This window comes from Saccostrea cucullata, unplaced genomic scaffold (assembly GCF_032062105.1).
Source record: "Saccostrea cucullata isolate Sc308-1 unplaced genomic scaffold, CSIRO_AGI_Scuc_v1 ctg693, whole genome shotgun sequence".
NCBI classification, from domain to species: domain Eukaryota; kingdom Metazoa; phylum Mollusca; class Bivalvia; order Ostreida; family Ostreidae; genus Saccostrea; species Saccostrea cuccullata.
Window position 1 is genome coordinate 57,798 of NW_026923875.1, and position 19,623 is coordinate 77,420.

The following is a 19,623-nucleotide window of genomic DNA, read 5'->3' on the forward strand; positions in this document are numbered from 1 at the left end:
GCAAAATACAAATTTTAAGAAAGTTTTGTTTCAGATTTATGTTCCGAATGATAACGTGCATTACACTTAAAACTTTGCAATATTAACCAATTGCTCAAAATGAAAGCATTCGATCATTAAACCACAATTCTACTTGTGAAAAATATTTTGTCAATTCAATTTTCAAATCACTCGTATGCACAAGATATTGTGTAAAATATGTTCACCCTTGAATGTGCACTTTGACTCGTAAAACAAGAAGCCCACGGGCCTTATAGGTCACCTGAGTATCATGTAACAACTTTCATACAATTAAAATTGGTTCTTGTTTTACCCCATAGTCCATGAATTCACAATTCTGAAAGAGGCACCATTGCTTATCATAATTATAAACTTAGCATGCTTACTCTATTTACTTAATACCCAGAGGTAAATCAGAGTAACAAAGAGAAAATGCACTTCCACTTTATAACCAGTTGTGCACCTCACCCAGAAGGAACCACTGACCCTGGGGCCACAAAATTCAAAATTTTGCAATTTTTATCATAAAATGGTTAAATAATACTAAAGAGCGGATTTCAAAGGGCATAAAAAATAATAAATATAAAATATATATACTCAACAAAAAAAGAAACGCATATTGTTTTACTTGTAAAAGAAATTTTTAAATTATTAATGGAACAACTATCTTGTATATCATTGGATACCTGTGACCCATTTAAAGCACAACATGGGGTTTTAAAACCAAAGTGTTTAATTATCTCCCTTGATTAAACGTGTTTATATAAGTAGTGTTTTTCCTGATTTCTTCTAAATCGGATGTCTATTTTCGTTGATATTTTGGATTTAGAGAAACTATTAACACTCCTATTAAACCCATATTTAAGATTTGATTGAAGTGTCCATGCTGCAATGCCACGCCGAAACAAAGATGAACACAACCAGGCCAACGATGATACTAAATGGAGCTACGCAACAGAAAGTTACAACTGCATTTGGAATACATCAATTGGCTTTGCAACCGTTAAACTAATGTCGGAAGACCATGAATTGGTCTTCCGCAGGTAACGCCACCAAGGCAGGACCGTCAGACCCCCCCCCCCTTTCAGCACCTCATGCGATTCTAACTTGCTGTAAAAACTGCTGCTACAATCGCTGAATGAAAAAATCAGCGTAAATGTGCATAAATTCTTCCCAAGAGACTGAAAGGAGCTGGTAATCGTGCATGATATCCGTACATTGGAAATTCACCAGCGCTTAGATGTCGCAAAGATATATGGATTGGTTATTGGGTTATGCCCCTTGAATTTGGAGGCGTCGACAATGACAAAAATTTCACTTTTCTACTCACAACACAGAATATGTTTAATTTTTATTCAAACCCTCTAAAATCACTTTTAAAAAAATAAGGATTAAACTGAAAACATAAATTATCATGTTTAATCTGAATATGCGTTTCTTTTTTTGTTGAGTATATATATACTTGGACCATTGGCATAACACCCAGTAGCAAAGGAAGAGATTTTCAAAGAAGTAATGCATTTTCACTATATAATTAATACAGCCCCGCCCTAATACCAGAAACTCTGACCCTGGGACCATAAAATTCAAAATTTTGCAAGTTGCACTCTTGCTCATCATAACTATGCACTTAGTAAGTTTATTTAATACCACGAAGCAGAGAAGAAGATTTGCACAGAATAATGCATTTTAACTATATGATCAATAGAGCCACGCCCTAACACCAGAACCCCTGACCCTGGGGCCATAAAATTCATAATTTAGGAAGAGGCACTCTTGCTCATCATAACTATGTACTTAGTTAGTTTATTTAATACCTAGGAGCAGAGAAGAATACATGTACTTTCAAAGAATTAATATGCATTTTCACTATATGATTAATAGAACCCACCTTAAAACCAGAACCCATGACCCTGGGGCCATGAATTTCACAATTTTGGTAGAGGACTCAATGCTCATTACACTAATGCCAACAATTTGTCTGCTTGATGTCCAGGAGTAAAGGAGAAGATTTTTAAAGATTGCAATAATTTTGGTGGTTTTGGCCCCACCACTCAGGCCCCAGGGGGGCGGGGACCATTAAATTCATAATTTGTGTTTCCCTTCACTTATAGATGCTGAATACCGAATTTGGTTAAAATTGGTTCAGTGGTTTCAGAGAAGAAGCTTCGCTCCCTCCGCCCCTTCTTAACCACTAAAATTTTACTTAATATGATCTAACTATTACAAACGGCGAATTTTTCACAAGATACAGAATGTACATTTGCTAGAAATAGGAACACGTGTACACGCGACTTTTTATACAAACGGAAAGTAACTGTTTCTATTTGACCGTGATCGAAGCTCTAATTGCTTTTTACGATAATAATGAATAGTTTTTAAGATTTTGAAAGGGACAGGCAAGGATGAGTATTTTACTGTTGAATTAATACCTGTATTTCATTATTTTTTTAAAACAACCACTCAAGTTATTGCTGCTGTGATGAACAATGTAAGCTTATCATAGATTTTTTTTTCAACGAAAATCGACCGGTGAGATTTCTGCTTGTTTTGATATTATACATATCTGAAATTATTGAATTTTACAATGATCATTTATTATAATTACTAATGATAATTTTTATTCACAATGTCGAGATCTACTTATTTAATGACGAACGGTATGCCAGCAAGCTGTACAGGTAATACCCATGGATTTCCTGTGTACACTGTTTGTGAATAGGAATTAGCGCTTCTCACGGTCTGCAAGACCATCAATGCCTCGGGGAGCCATGAATGTAGAATACACGAGTTTCGAGATTTAACTCTCCTGCTAAAGAGGTGCAAAAGGTATCCATTTCAGCAAAGTTTACGCGACAACCAAACTCCCCTCCTCGACGCAAGAGCGCGCCAAGGGAAGTAATCTCGAAACTTGCGTATTAAGTCCCTCCCCTTACATTTGTACCTGAGAAAACCGTTCGGTTAAAAATCTCAGCCTTTAAAAATTTCTTTCTTCTGCAATAAGCATTAAGCTTAACATTTAAGAAGTTTACATCATCCGTGAAAAATAACTTAGAAATATTTATATCACTTTATTTGATGAATGACAGCACGACCATATTGTGCAACAACTGAACTACATGTAATTAATTAAGTTCAAATGTTATTTCAAATCATACAATATTCATTTTAACTTTTTTTATAACAGACGAGCCAGACCATTTATAAAGCTTCCGTAAAATGTCGATTGTGCTTTTGATTCAAATAGCACTATAAAGTAAGAAAATAATTATCCAGTAGCTGAAAACCTTTTTGGAAGAAATGTAAAAAAGAAATGCTTCATAATAAGATGAAAAGTAATGCTTCTAGATTTATTTGCTTACTTGTTCTTACAACAGGTTGAACTTGAACACTTTTCTGCTGATTTGTTTCTTTCTTTTCTTCTTTCTGAGACATTGCCTGAAACAATATACGAGAGGACATCACTTCACTCAGCATACAATATACCAAATGTACTATTTTGCAAGAAATAAGGAGTAAGAATAAACAAAATTGCAAATGTGCAAAGAAAAATACAGAATCATAACATGTATTTTTATAACTACTTTTCTTTTATTCATAAGTATAAAAAATATATCAACAGTTTCAAAAACCAGACGGTAATTCCTTTATACTTAGATTAGCTTTTTCACTTGATCATTAATTTGATAAAAGCTACGGACAAAGCAACACTCAGGCAGGCCGGGAGAATGCAATAAATCACACGCCGAGCAAATTGCTTAATAAAGTTTATAAAGCCATTTTCTTATTTTAGTTTTATGTAAAACAAAGACATATAAAATCTAACCATTTTTGGATAAATCAGCTGTACAGTGTACGTTACAATTTAAGAAATTCTTACCAATTTATATTTTTCATTGACATGTTCTCGAAACATTCCAGCAAGAACATTCATTGCACCCACTACATTTTGTTCTTCGCCATACACAGAAAATCTGTAAAGCACTGGAATTTCAGGCGTTTCTCTGGTTTTCCATGCAGCTGCAAGAAGTACATTTAAATCGAAAATTGATACTACAGAGGGACAGTTTTCCTTCACTGACTTAATTTATACATTTATACAATATAATTACGTTTTTTAAAGTAAATAATGACTTTGCATTTATGACCTCAAATATATATGGATATTCTCCAAAACAGGAAGATGAAATAAACAAGTGGCCCATGGGCCACATCACTCACCCGAGTAACTTTGTTGATGCAGTTCTTTACAAGATTTCCCCTCTTCTTACAACTATTGTGGCCCCCTACCCCCTCCCAACCCATATCTTTATTTTAACAATTTAGAATCTGCACTACCCTAGGATGCTTCCACCTAAATTTCAGCTTTCCTGGCCAACTGGCGCAAAGAGGAAGAATTTTTCAATACATTTCTATATAAAACTACGACTCCCTATTGTGGCCCCTCCCTACCCCCGGGGTACATGATTTTTACAATTTAGAATCTACACTACCCCAGGATGCCTCCACATAAGTTTCAGTTTTCCTGGCCCACTGGTTCTTGCGAAGAAGATTTTTAAAGATCGTTCCTATATATTTCTATGTAAAACTTGGATTCCCTATTGTAGCCCCGCCCTACCCCCCAGGGGTCATGATTTTTACAATTTAGAATCTTCACTAACTCAGGATGCTTCAATTTTCTGGCCTAGTGGTTCTTAAGAAGAAGATTTTTTTAATAACCTCACCCTATTTTTGTATTTTTTGATTTTCTCCGCTTGGAAGGGTAACTGGCCCTTTATTTGAACAATTTAAATTTCCCTTCACCCTAGGATGCTCTGTACAAAGTTTAGTTAAAATTGGCCCAGTGGTTTTTGAGAAAACGTTGAAAATGTGAAAACTTTACGGACGGGCAGACAGGCAGACAAACGACGGATAATGGGTGATCAGAAAAGTTCAATTGAGCTTTCAGCTCAACTGATCTAAAAATGTTGCAAACGCTAAAAGATTTCAAAATGCTAGAAGTCGTAATTGTAATTTTTAAATACGAGGGTTGATCGAAAGGTAATGTCACAACTTTGATAAAATTGCTACAAATCAACGCACAGCAACAAAATTATACAAGATGGACGCTTTATATATTTTAAATCAGACCTGAAAAATTCAAAGGAATATGATATATACATGTACTTTCCAAAATGATTCTAAACATTTGCGTTTATGGTAGTCGCCGCACCTAAATAAACCGTCATATGACGGATACGCACCTCATACTTTTAGGCGTTTCCCCTTCGTTTCATTCAAAAAATATTTGTGATTTGCAAACACTTTCACCAGTTCCACTTTTTTAAAGGGTTCTTGGTACCATTATACACTCACTCGTTTCATAATTAAGCCCTCTGTCAAAATTTTTTGAACAGTAGCAAAGACAAACTTAGAAATTCACATATGCATTTCACTCTATACGTCTGTCCTTTTTTTTACGCCAGATCCATTGAACGTTTCCGTCCAATCTCCTATCTTTCAGTCTTTTTGTCCTCTGCTGATCATTCAGTGACCAATTACCCGTCCAAATTTGCTGAAACCATCTATCAAGATATCTCTTATTTAGTTTCTTTATTCTGTAAGTCTGATTAATTAACGTTACTGTTGCTTGTGATGATTCCCATATTTTGAAGCAACAAATGCATTACAACTCGTCAATCCATTTTTTCCCCATTTCGACAATCCCTTTGTTCAATTCAACAAAGTAAAATATAACATTTTTGAATAAGTTTTCTTATTATATCACAAATGTAATAGGTTTCGCTATAAACCCTGAAAAATGCAGAGTCACACCGGAAACAGTTATGTCATGCCGGAAACAATTATGTCACCCCCGACGGAAACAGTTATGTCATCCTTTCGATCACGTTCACGTGTTGTTACGTTTCGCATTTTAGATCGGGTTCGAGATGTTATGACGTCGGTTGCTAAGCAAATGTAAACAACGGAGCGTGATTCTTAACGTCAAGAAGGCATTTTTGGATTATTTGTTTATATTTTAACAATTTTGAATGATTTTAAATTTTCCTTTAATTTTAAAAATGTCATATAACATATACCACATGGCTTCTCGGGCGACTATACCAGACCATTTGCCCCTCGGTGACAGGAAAGCCCTGGAGTGTTATGTCACCCCCTGCCTTCGGCATCGGGTGACATAACACTCCAGGGCTTTCCTGTCACCGAGGGGCAAATATTATACATATATCACATGGGTTCGAGGGTGACATACCAAAATTTTTGCCCCGAGGTGACAGGAAAGCCCTGGAGTGTTATGTCACCCGATGCCGAAGGTAGAGAGTGACATAACACTCCAGGGCTTTCCTGTCACCGAGGGGCAAATATTCTGGTATAGTCGCCCGAGAAGCCATGCGGTATATGTTATATGACATTTTTAAAATTAAAAGAAAATTTAAAATCATTCAAAATCGTTAAAATGTTCACAAATAATCCAAAAATGCATTCCTGACGTTGAGAAATACGCTGTTTACTTTTGCTTAGCAACCGACGTCATAAAATCTCGAACCCGAACTAAAATGCGTAACCTAAATACACGTGAACGTGATCGAAATAGTGACATAACTGTTTCTGGCGAGGGTTGACATAACTGTTTCCGGCCGGACAGAACTGTTTCCGGTGTGACTCGGAATTTTTTCAGGGTTTATAGCGAAACTTATTACATTTGTGATATAATAGGAAAAGTTATTCAAAAATGTTATATTATATATATATAATTATATTACATGGCTTCGAGGGCAGCATACCAGAATATTTGCCCCAAGGTGACAGGAAAGCCCTGGAGTGTTATGTCGCCCGATGCCGCAGGCAGAGGGCGACATAACACTCCAGGGCTTTCCTGTCACCGAGGGGCAAATTTTCTGGTATTGTTGCCCGAGAATTAAGTCATGTAATATATGTTATATAACATTTTTTAAGCATTGAACCCAAATTGATCATATTACATATTTATTGAACGCTATGTACATACATATATATGTACGTTGAGTATAATTCCGAAATATCTCATCCGGTTTCATGGCCGAATTTTTTCAGTATGCTGGTGACACTTGCGTTGATAACCTTTGTTGTATTTTAAGAATTTTTCTCATCGATTTAATGTTATCTAATTAATATTCCTCTGAATTCAAATAAACAAATCGCAGACGTTGTCTCGACTTTTTAACTTTCGCGGAACTGTTTACGTTTGCTTAGCAACTGCCTCTGTGAATTTCGAACCTGACGTAATTAATATGCAGAATGATTGTTCTCGAGGGAACATAACTGTGTTCGGGAGGGCAACATAACTGTTTCCGGTGGAACATAACTGTATCCGGTGTGATTAGGCAGTTTTTCAGGACATATGGATAAAAATATTATATTCGTGATATAATGGGGAAACTTCTTCAAAAATGTTATATTCTGGTATGTCACCCTCGAATCATGTGATATATGTATAACAACAATGTTTATGATCACAAATACCGATGCCGTCAATTAATTTTCAATTAAAGACTAGAAAATTACGAGAATTGTGTCTTTTAAAAAAAATGAGAGATTAAGTGCTCTTTTAGAATCTTTTGAATGTGTTTGTTTTTTTTCATTCTAAAAAATACACTTTAAAACGTGACGTTCCGTTGTGACGCGGCGACACCCCCTATGCTCTATGTTTTAAACATTTATAAAATAAATTCAAATAAACGTCATCTAATTAAGATTTCAATGTTCATTAGAATTATATTTGTGCATCTTTTGGTATATTGATTTTGATAATATGACGCCAAATATCAAAGAAAAGGACACTGTGATATAACTTTTGGATCAACCATCGTCTATTTTGTGTTGTTTTGACAAGATTTTCTGTATAATATAATTAATTTTTCATTTCTATAAAATATAAATGTTTAATTGACAACTTTGAGGCTAAAAAATTGTTCGGAATTTTAAAAAAAATATATATTTATCTACAATTAAATCACATATTTTCAAGGGTTAAATTTTTCGCTTTTTTTGAAGAAAATATATTAGTTGGTGGGGATCTAATTTTATGGTTGATGAATAGTTCGGTAGCAATTAATGTAAATTCATTATTACCACGAAAATCAAAACCCACGAAAATTTGTGATTTTGCAGAATTTGATTGTTTGAGTGTGCAATGATATTTTATATTATCTTACTTTCTCTATGAGGAACAGTCATTTGCAAAGACTCTTAAAACATGTATTTATATATGCAAAACAATTACCATTTTCGTGCTCCAAAATAGTCCGAAAGACCTAAAAAGAAATCAAGCAATTAGAATTTCTCTTGTGTGACTCTAGCTTTGTGGATATTTTACAATTATACGAGACAAGAAAAATCAAGTAGATAGGGGTCGGTGATAAATGAAATTTGATAATCATTCTTGCTGAATTTGCTGAGCAAGATATTTTTGTATTTGACCAAAATTAGTGGTAGAAATTAAGAAAAGAAAAAAATTCTGATTTTTTTTACTAGAAAATTTAACTCACTTTGAAATTTTCTTCATCTTTTTCATGAATAACAAATAAGATTTTCTCTACATGCTTGTGATCGTTTGAAGCTGCATACTCTTCAACTATACTTTTCACACTAGTTGCTACCAGAACTGAAGGAATCTTTAACTGTCCGGTTCCAATGGCAGGGAATGCCAAAGTTTTAAATTTTCTCTCGTCTGCCAGAGATATGCAGTTCCTCACAAATTGTCGAAGAACCTAAAAGAATGTAAAACATATTTTCAGTTCATAACTTTACCACCCATACACCACCACCCCTCCAAAATAAACAAAGATTACAAAAATCGAAATTGTAAACTCTGATGAATAACATAAGAATTTGAGATTCCTGAAAGGTAATGTCTATCTGAGTTTCGACTGAGTGATTAATGAGAAAAATAATACTTTTAATTATATTGCGTTAAATATGAAATAATTTTCAAAGTGTAAATAAAAGCACGATTCATACTTACGTCCATTGCTTTTTCTTGATCATCCTTCCATTTATAAAGAGCCCCGTGAAAGATTCTCTCACAATTCAATCTGTATCCGAATGTCTCAGCAACATCCCCATAATTGACCCTAATTACTTGACCTGTTGTGAGGTCGGCTGGAATTTGGGCTATCTCTGTTTTCAGTCCATCACCTGCAGCTTCTAATATGGATGCAGAAACTGCTCCACTTGTCATATCTAAGCTCAATGACGTTGTGTTAACAATAACATCTACCTAAAAGTACCAATGTTTTTTTTTCCAGTATAAAATAAAATTGAAGTCTGCAGTGTTTTGATGGTAGTGGGATTTGGTGGCAATGCTGTACAATGCTTGTTATGATCAACTTAAAAACAGAAAAATGAAAATTGATGTCTTTCTTCATTACTAATTTTCTCTTTTTGATTTTTAACCAATATCTGTCACTCCATCTACGCAATAGAAGACTGCATCATTTCATTACTTAATATGTTCATGTAGCATATTCTTAAAGCACTCTTTTTGTATACAACCTGAACATTTACTTTGGGTATGATTAAGTCATTGGTCTTGCACATGTTCCATTGCAATTAATATGTTTGACATAGATAAGAAAATTTAAACTTATTCATTCTCATCAATGCAACAGTTTTTCCATTTTTACTCAGAGTAACCGACGTTATTGTATTGATTTACAATTTTTCACCATTTCTGGAAATCAATCGGTCTCTGAGTAAAATGTAGAAAACATTTTTTTTTTTTGAAAAAAAATAATAAACCCCACGAAACATCAGAAACACCAAAAATAACTGGTTATTTTTCAAATCCAGCGTCCATAGAGTAGATTGTCTAATTCTTCTATTTTAAAGAAAGGTCATATCACCATCATAAAAGTTACTTGTCGTGTTCTTGAGATAAAATACCTTTTCTTGTAGTTTTGCTATCCTTCCTTTGACAACCTTTAACTCAATTTTGGAGCTTTTAAGATCTGGAAAATATAAATACAGTTGTATAGTATTCTCTTCAAATAAATATATATGCTTCACATTATTTAATCTTCTATAAAAATTCCATAAAACTGAGTACACACTGTTCATGTAACATGTTTAACTCGCTTAATGTGCTTAAACGTTCACAAAAATTAATTTATTTGACATTGACATGAAAATATTAAATTAAAACAAGATATGGATGTAATTTGAGAAGTGTCATACCTCCCTCAGTCTTGGTGAATTCTGCTTCCTTAAGGCAGTCGATAACAGTTTGAAACGCATTTTCATCGGGATGACTGATCCAGATTATAAGGCCTTCTGGAGGTTTGGGGACACAGTCAATAATACTTTTAACACACGTTTTCATTGGCCAAATTGCCAGATTTTGCAAGTCAAAAGCTACATATTTTTTGTTCTGCTTTTTAACCTCGGTAAACAACAGTTGTAAAACCTCTTCAATTTGATTTTTTTCTCTTGTTCCTCCTTCACGCCATAATGGGAATTTCAGCAGCGCAGTTTTCTCGTCATTAAGCCATTCAATAACCGTATCTGCAGATGTATAATATAATAGTATAAAAAAGATTACATAGTTAATTGCAATTAAATTGAAAAAAGAAGAGTATACGGATTGACTTTAAAGCAATATGAACTGCATTTTTGAGAATTTTATTTTGCCATTAAAATGTGTTATAATGATAAACAGTATTTGTATGTAATTTGGACCTTTATGTTCAATTAGACAAAAATAAAATATTTTAGTATTATCTTAATATTCCGACATCAAAGTTGCAGCTGCTATTGCTTTAACATGTTTCCCATGGCAGCTGTGACCAGTCGACAAAGAACGCTTACTTCTTCATAGCGACTGATCCAAAATTTTACAGAGATCGATGACATAATGTACATTCTTATACAAGCAACAATTTAACAGTTTAAGGGAATTTTTAGCGATACCTTCTTTGTTTTATGAGAATTTTACAAAATGTTCTCCTTTTTGTCTCTCGATCTCTCGAGTATTCTTTTACCAATTTTAACAATTTAAACACAACTTCTTCATGTATGTACATTACCTTTTCCTTCAGACTCCACTGGCTTCACTTGGACATCATAGTAGAGGCATTTTGTTCCTGACTCGCCTTTGTAAACGACAATTCCTGTATTTCCTTTTATCCACAATCGTGAATTTTTAAATGGACTGTACACAAAGCAGCATTGGCATTCGCGCAGAAAATCTGTTACCTTAGAAGGTAGAGCTTCAAACGGGAGCAATAAAATCAGTTCTTTCGGACATACTGAATTAATCAATTGTTTTATCTCCATCAAAGCTGAAGACAGACCTGCAATTTTAACTTCGTTTTTCTCTTGAACAAAATCTATGGTAACACCGGTTCTCTTGGCCTCTGTTTGCAGAAATTCCATGTAATATTCTTTTAGCCAAATGAAATGTTTGGCCTTCATTTGTATCGACTCTTTTCCAGGTACTCGTAGTTCAACTTGGCGAAAAAGTATCTTCAAACTTTCCTCTTCTTCAAGATCAGAAGTGTAAACGAATGTTAAATTTACGAAGCCGACTTTTCTCTTTGTGTTTGTCAGCAAACAAAGTTTGCCCTGTAAACTCTTCTCCAGATGCTCGGCATGTAGTTTCCATTTGTTGACGATATCCTCCGTATCTGTTGAATTCAAGACACCATATTCTCTGACTTTGATAGATTCCAACAATATGTTGATTATCATATTTGTATCATGAGAAGTATTCCCGTATACTAAAAGCATTTCATTGCTCTGTGGTGGTCTAATAACTGCCCAGGTGCCATTGATTGTAGCAATTTGTCTATCAATACATTCTTGGACATTTTTTCTGTCTAGAAAGAACAAAAACCCATCAAAATATTCACAAATTTCAAAGTGGATACCTGCCATCCAGGAATTGGCTTTAAGGTAATTACTTGCTGTAGCACAATCATTTTCATTTCCCATTATTTTGATTATCATCCCACTTTGATATATTTGTACATATGGATATTCTAACATTGTTTTCTCAGTTCCTTTAAACACTCTGTTCAGTCGGTATTGCAAATCAGGTATGGTAAACACATTGAATAAAATGCCTTCTCTTGTCTCTGGGCTCCATATTCTGATGTTTTCCATATGTTTCTGCATACTCATAATAAGATCAAATACAACTTCTCCTCTTTCTAGCAGAAAAATTTCAGTTGCACCTTTCATTTCAAATATTGATAAAGAATCGTCCCCAACCATGCCAGATTTTTCTATCTCTCTAAAAAGATGTTGAATATTATCCTGAGGTCCACTCAATATTAGCAATACGAGGTCCCTAAAACATTTTTCTAGAACTTCATAACATTTTTCGATCCAAAGCTCAAAGTGCTCATCCTGAGTTCGTGAGGTAAACTCAACCACAACACATGAAGCAGGTACTATTTTAAGTTTCACTTCAGTTTCTATGTCTTCTAATTGTTTTTTAAAAAGATTTAAAGGTTCATTCGATGTTATAAAGAAATTCCATTTCTGGAACTGATAAATTGTGGTTCTAAATATTTTATTATACTCTTTTTCCAATGCCTTGAAAACACATACGACTCCTGAAAATACGAATATAAAAGGTACGCCAATCCTTGTAATGACATTAATTTTTTATACATCCAGCAGATAAATTTCCTCCACTCATCTATCATGCATGTACATAATAATAAAATAAAATCAGTAAAAGACGGAGCTTTTAATAGATAATGCTTATGTCTCGGTAAATTGACTTAAGAATTTTGAATTAAGTTTCAACTTCTACCGATTTTATATCGTAACTAAATTCTTAAGCATAACTAAATCATATTTGAACAAGTTGTTTTTCAGGAATGTGTTTAAAAAAAAGGGGGAAGACCACATAATTCCTGTAGGGGTGACAGATGTTGCAAATAAACAGATGATTTAGAGTTAAACTTTGAACATCCCATTCCCACTTTTGTTGGTCAAACATTTTTCGTAAAGAAAAATATTTTCCTTATCAGCCTTGAAATGAATATATTTTGTTTTATATAGCAATGGATATAGATAACTGACTCAACAAAATCCCCCCCCCCTCCCTCCCCAGCTCAAAACCATATGATCGTTCCCTGAAAGAATACACTTTACAACTTTTTATTTGATAATTTTTGCGTTTGAAATTAACTCAGGTAGCTTAAAAATGAATTTGAACGAGAATTTCACACTGATGTTTTCTCATACGTCCATGTCGATATTTTAATCATCTGTTTAATTTTTAATTCCACAATGTTTAGACTGTACAAGGGTGTGTGAGAAAACATCAGTTTGACTTGCAGTTAGATTAGGGCTTACTCAATACGGGAACAATATATGTATGCGTAACTGTAGCAAGAAGCACAAGTTACCAGCCATGCCCGCATAAAACACATTTATATACCACCGCAACCCCCCCCCCTTTCTCACACAACCACACACACACACACAGAGACAGATATATATATTTATATATATATATATATATATATATATATATATATATATATATATATATATATATATATATATATATGTGTGTGTGTGTGTGTGTGTGTGTGTGTGTGTGTGTGTGTGTGTGTGTGTGTGTGTGTGTGTGTGTGTGTGTGTGTGTGTGTGTGTGTGTGTGTGTGTGTGTGTGTGTGTGTGTGTGTGTGTGTGTGTATACATTCAATAGTACTACCTGATCTTTCAGAATCTGGAGGATCTGTAAATGTTGGTACTCTCAAGCTTCTGGACGACATTTTTTTTCAATTTGTTCAAATGTCCAATTTTCTTGGTTTGAGGAATATATTTAGGTTCAAGGGGATTTGATTTCGTGGTTGAAGAACTGTTTAGTAGTAATGCATGTGTAAAATTGCATTTCGTGGTGGACATGAATCCCTGGATCTGTACATACCTTCAAAACCACGAAAAATAACCACCATTAGAATAAGTATTTCACAGTACCCTACATCTACCTGGATTTTCTTTAAAGCAATGAGTGACCATGCACAGGGTCTACTAAAGTATATCAAAAACGAAAGTAGGGAATAAAATTGTAAGAAGTTAAAGAACGTTAAAGAGAGTGTTTTTCAAAGTTTGTACCTGGAACTGTTGAAACATATTGATCACGTGTCGGCATCAATTTCCGAGATCATCAGCTCAGAATACCTTTCAACTTTCACGGGTCTAAACTTCGAACTATGCATATCATCAAGGGTGTGTTTTTATTAACCATGACCCAAAAGAAAATTCTCGCGGCAAATTCGAAAGCCTCTATTTCTACGTGTACACAGTTAAAATAATATAATCCTTTCTTTAATTTATTTACAAAGAAAGTTAATTTTAATCAGGACTGGTACTAATCTGATTGCTATTCATTATGCATTATAAGGACATTCATTTTGAGGGGTAGATCTATTAATATATCAATATTTTTATCTATTGTCATTTACAGAATTAATTACTATGGGAGTGACAATTTTCCTTGATATTTTTATATTCATATTCCTTTTAACAAAACAAAAAGATACAACGGAGAATGCAATACCTGCTGTACATTTGTAATATGATATTTCTCCAACTTTAATTTCTCAGCCTTTAATATTGCGACAAGTGTTTCCTTCATATGTATCAATGTCTCAAAGCAAGGAAAGAGACCGACGAATCTCGGATTACTCCTGATGTAAAAGTATATAACTTTGGTGATAGGACAGGGCGAGAGTGGCCAGTAAAGAAAATTGTACAGGACGCAGGGTCCCTCTTAAGAGTACATGTCGTAAATTGTTACAGTAGTAAGGGAGTTAGATTAATTAAAAAGGGTGAAATCGATGTCACATCCAGGGAAAATGAACGGTCTCAGCAGAACAGAAACAGAGAAGTATGAACAATTGGAAGATGAAGGAGGCATGGGTGCCCCTAAATACCCCATCTTAATGAAATTATTCCTTACACCCAAGCCTATCAAAATTGTTTAGGGGCAGTCCTGCCCTGAAAGACTTATGGACCAAAATTCATGCAAAATCCGAAGCTTCAAGGACGTTCGATCCTGTGCTTTTAATTCGATTTTGTCTGGACCTTTATTTCTAAGAAAAAAATTGCATCATTTTTAAGGTTTAACATTGAATTTAGATTCTACATGTACAAAGCAAATTATATTAGTATATCTATATTGCAAAAATCGCAATTAAGTCCAAGTCAAGTAGGGTTAAGCCATGAACTATATTTTGTTGCAGAGGGTTTTATTAGAAGAAAATGGTTGTACTTAAAGCTGTTTTTTTTTTCATTGAAATGTGTTATGCTTCTTCTTAAATATATATTGAATTATTTCACATGAATTCATTCGATGAATTATGACAAATATAGTAAATATATTCTGAAAGTCCAGGAAAAATTTGGAACGACTTTACTTTACTGGTCCCCAGAAAAACGCACTAAAATGTAGTGTCGCCGAAGGCGACTTCAGGACATAAGCGATCAAAAAAAAATTTAATAACGAGGTTTTTTTGGCCTTTTGACCCCAAAATTGAATTATACGGTTAAAAGTTTAATTCAAAACTTTGTTTCTAAAGAAAGTTTTTAACTTCGTTCTCTTAAAAAATCAATAAATAGTTGTTTGTTCATGGAAAAAATTGACAAAGAATAATTCTGAACGAAGCGCGTGCGGCGCATGCTTAGTGTCAATTCTTTCGGACTTAGCCAATCTTCCATGTAAACAAACGAAGGAAATGCCTGTGAATCTGAATTATGATCTTAAAAAAATTACAGAAACAACTGAATTTCTTAACTTAACTAAAAGAACGATTCACTAACCCTAATCCATCGTATGGTATGCAAAGACTTAGAAGTTCAGACGAAATCTCCCGGGTAGATGCTGAACTAACCCTAATCAGTCGAATAATGTGCGAGGACTAACCCTAATCTCTCGGGTGGACGCGAGACTAACCCTAATCAGTCGAATACTAGTGCAAGGACTAAACCTAATCTCTCAGATGGGTATAAGACTAACCCTAATCAGTCGAATAGTGTGCATGCAAATTTAACCCATTTCAGTTGAGTGACGTAGTTGTTGCGTCATAGACCAATGAGCACGAGAATCTTGCGGATCTGGGGACCGGTAAAGTAAAGTCTACCCAAAAATTGAGCCAATTTAAACATAAAATGAACACATTTTTAGAAATATATATATCAAAAAATTTATAATACATCATACATCCCCACTTTTGATGTTTATCTGAATAATTAAAATTCCCTTGAAGTATCTGCTAAACTTCTATCAATAAAGTAATTTTCTTGCTTAAATTTCCAATGCCAGAAAAAGACTTTAAATATCAGGAGTCAACGCATCATACAAGGAGTGTTCAAAAAGTTCGCGAACTAATTAAATAATTCCAATAAAAGAAATAACATTTGGTGTCAGTGTTGATTATATTTTAAATTAACTAGTTTCTCCGATTTTAATGCATATCTGCCACCCTTCTGCTCATTCGCGAATCACGTGATATAGGCGGTAACGTGACACCTTCCGCAACGTTACAACTGTTACAAAAGCTGCAAGATTTTCTGAGTTTTATATTTCTTTCAATGTAAAATAATTTTTAAAACAAGGACAATTCATTCGTCAGAAATGGTCAAATCTCGGCAGCAGAATGGGATGATATAAATATCCTTTCCAAAAATAAGCATGGCGATCATCAAAACCAAAATCTTCTGTCTCGGGAAAGACGTTTATCAAGGTGGATAGAGAGAGAGAGAGAGGGTGCCTACTGTTTTAACGTAAAGTAAGTATAAAACCCTGCGGTCAACACATTATCATCAATTTTGTGACGTAAACCAGATTATTGTGACGTCTACAACTCTCGGGAGTTTTCGTTCAACGAAAGAGAACTATATTGCTAGAAAATACACTAAGTGTTTCGAAGAGGTGGAATATGAAGAATTGCGTGCCTACTGCCGTGAAATATGAAGTTTTACGGTCGGATCACGTGATAACCTAGAACCGTTCAGATAACGCGTTGTGTAGAATATTTATAATGAGGAATAATAAAATCAGTTACTTCATGTTATATTATAATTTTCTGGATACTTAAGAAATAAGGTATCATTTTTTGAGTTTTATTGAGATGTAAAACGGGTTGGTCACGTGATCAAATCCCGTGAAGCCCGAAGGCCGAATGATACCTTATTACTTATATTTACATTTGTGACTTATTCATACTTTATATTACTTTTAACGTGTTAAATGCGTTAATTTTTCAAACCCAACGGCATGTATGTAATCCACTAAACGTGCGTCGACCCTCTATGACGTCACAGAGAAATTACGTAGAACGTTTATCCAAACGTACATCTATGACCTCTTGACCCCATACCTATATTTATACAGTTATAAAAACGCTTGCCTTCAGTAGTGTTATATAGAGAAAAACATTTGCAAATGTATATATTTTACATTATCACATATTTTCCACGTTATCCTGTTCATATAGCTCATGTGATATCGTTTTCGTATCAACACTAGGTATTCCTACGCCGTGTGACGTAATGTAAATAAACAAATATACATGTGTATGATGGAGAGAATGACTTAATTTGTAAAATTTCACTTTATTTGATGTATTTTAACAAGATTTCATTCACAAATTAAAAAAATAAGCGCTGAAATATTTTCTTTCTTTTATATTTGTACGGACTATTTCATACAGCGTAATTTTATTTATTACGTTATTTGGTCCGAGGTTTATAAAGCGTAAACTGCCCCAACCCAGTTTATACCGTATAAAATGGGTAGCTATTAAATTCATTCCTCATAATTTAATTTTCATTCATCTAATGTAAGAAAAAACGATTATTGTACAAACAAAATGACTTAAATTTTTACAAAATTTGAATGTAACGTCAGGCAGATTAATACGTTTCTGACGCTAGTCATTGTGACGTAGGCAACCCATTTTATACAGTATAAAATAATTTTTTATCCAATCAAATAAAGCGTTACAGCTAGAATTAAATTATTTAGAAATACCAACAAAATGCACATTTATAGTGAACAAAAATATGTGATAAAAAGAATCTCCAACTCGTTGTGTGTTTTCTATCCCTTCGCCAAGGCTTGGGGATAGAAAACAAACAACTCGTTTATAAAAATCATAGAAAACCTCAAACCACGGGAGATCCTATATATATATATATATATATATATATATATATATATATATATATATATATATATATATATATATATATATATATATATATATATATATATATATATATATATATATCATAGTTAATGCTTACTTATAGTGTTTTCGTATTTTCGGTATCATGCTCCAAATCGCAGTACAGTTAAGGTGCGCAATGGAAATATCGGCTAAATTTTGTATTTAAAAATGTATTCGTAATCGGGTTGGCGATTATTTTTTAGTACATTATTTATATCGGATAACTGTAATTATGATTTATAACTACATATCGAGGACGATTATATTTTATATTTAGACTAGTCACGTGATGCGACAGGCACGCGATTTTAGCACATTGACTTGAAGTATTGATGTCACATATAAATGTCACTAGTGCAAGGGCATAACCAAGTTAATTTTCTAAGTTTAGCATATAAATATTTTCAACAAGCATTGTAGTTTCTAAAAAATGCTGCGATCCTGTCTAAATTCTGCAATTTCATTGTTAAAATTACATTTGTATGACCGAATGCTATATTTTTTGCTGGTCAGCGGCATGAAATATTGATATAATTAAATTGTTTTTAAGATTTCATCAGGATCGCAGCACTTTTCAGATACCTTATTAGTTAAATAGTTGAAATGTAAAAGCTTACTTTGATCCATAGAATGTATGCCCTTGCGCTAGATCGATTTATTAAGACCCCTCACATTACCCTCCGATGCACTTGCATACAAATATACGGCAGTGTCAATTAAATACGTAATTTACAGAAAATATATCAATAAAATAGCGAAGAAGACATCAAATTCAAGTTATTGTCCCACAGAATATCTGAAAATTATATTTTATTTAATGAGAGAATACATATTTTGTTGAGAAAATATTGCTTGATGTGTCTCTCACTGCATACAAACTACGTCACGTTGTAACAAATGACGTCATATTGACAAGTGTATTGCGATTTGTGACTTGTTTATAACTTGTTATGTGGGATTTAACTAGCGACAAAACAACATGCTGCAGTAAGTTTTTAAGTAGTTTGAGGATTTCTTACTGGTTAAATTACCAGATAAACTCATTTTGTGGTATTTTAAAGAAATGTTGTATGACGTATATTGTGTATGATGTCATAGTCAAGTTTTCCCGTACAAATTAGGCCCCGCCTCCTTTTTGTAACCTTAACTGTGCTGCGATTCAGATTATGCCCATTTAGATGTGTGACATATATTGTGAAAAAGCCTGTACATGTTTAAATTGTCTAAATTCCAGTCCACTTTAAGATGTAAAGTTGTCTTTATGTTTTTAGATTCATTCAAAACTATGCACTTAGACAAGAGTCTGCTACAATGACTTTAGAAAGAGCTAACTTGTCGAAGATGAGATATTCAATATGTGTGAAGTTTCTTATGTCACCTATGGTGGCAT

The 19,623-nt window shown here is 33.7% G+C and overlaps 1 protein-coding gene across 1 annotated transcript; it reads right to left on the minus strand.

Annotated features, from left to right (window-relative positions):
* Positions 1–3,298: 3,298 nt before the first annotated feature.
* On the minus strand, positions 3,299–13,802 carry LOC134265164 (uncharacterized). The gene is made up of 9 exons (XM_062747415.1): positions 13,712–13,802; positions 11,064–12,596; positions 10,216–10,542; positions 9,925–9,989; positions 9,005–9,259; positions 8,529–8,750; positions 8,264–8,294; positions 3,881–4,020; positions 3,299–3,438 (listed from the first exon to the last, which is right to left on the minus strand). The coding sequence occupies exons 1-9, from the start codon at positions 13,770–13,772 to the stop codon at positions 3,319–3,321; spliced, it is 2,754 nt and encodes a 917-aa protein (XP_062603399.1). The 5' UTR covers positions 13,773–13,802; the 3' UTR covers positions 3,299–3,318.
* Between the last annotated feature and the right edge of the window lie 5,821 nt (positions 13,803–19,623).

Bases quoted from the DNA above. Each gene is read 5' to 3' on its own strand.
- LOC134265164 (XM_062747415.1), bottom strand. From the start codon at position 13,772: ATGTCGTCCAGAAGCTTGAGAGTACCAACATTTACAGATCCTCCAGAT. The intron at 9,260-9,924 runs GTATTTTATCTC...TGGTACTTTTAG, and splicing joins TAGCAAAACTACAAGAAAAG to GTAGATGTTATTGTTAACAC. The intron at 4,021-8,263 runs GTAATTGTTTTG...TACTTCTTGCAG, and splicing joins TATTTTGGAGCACGAAAATG to CTGCATGGAAAACCAGAGAA.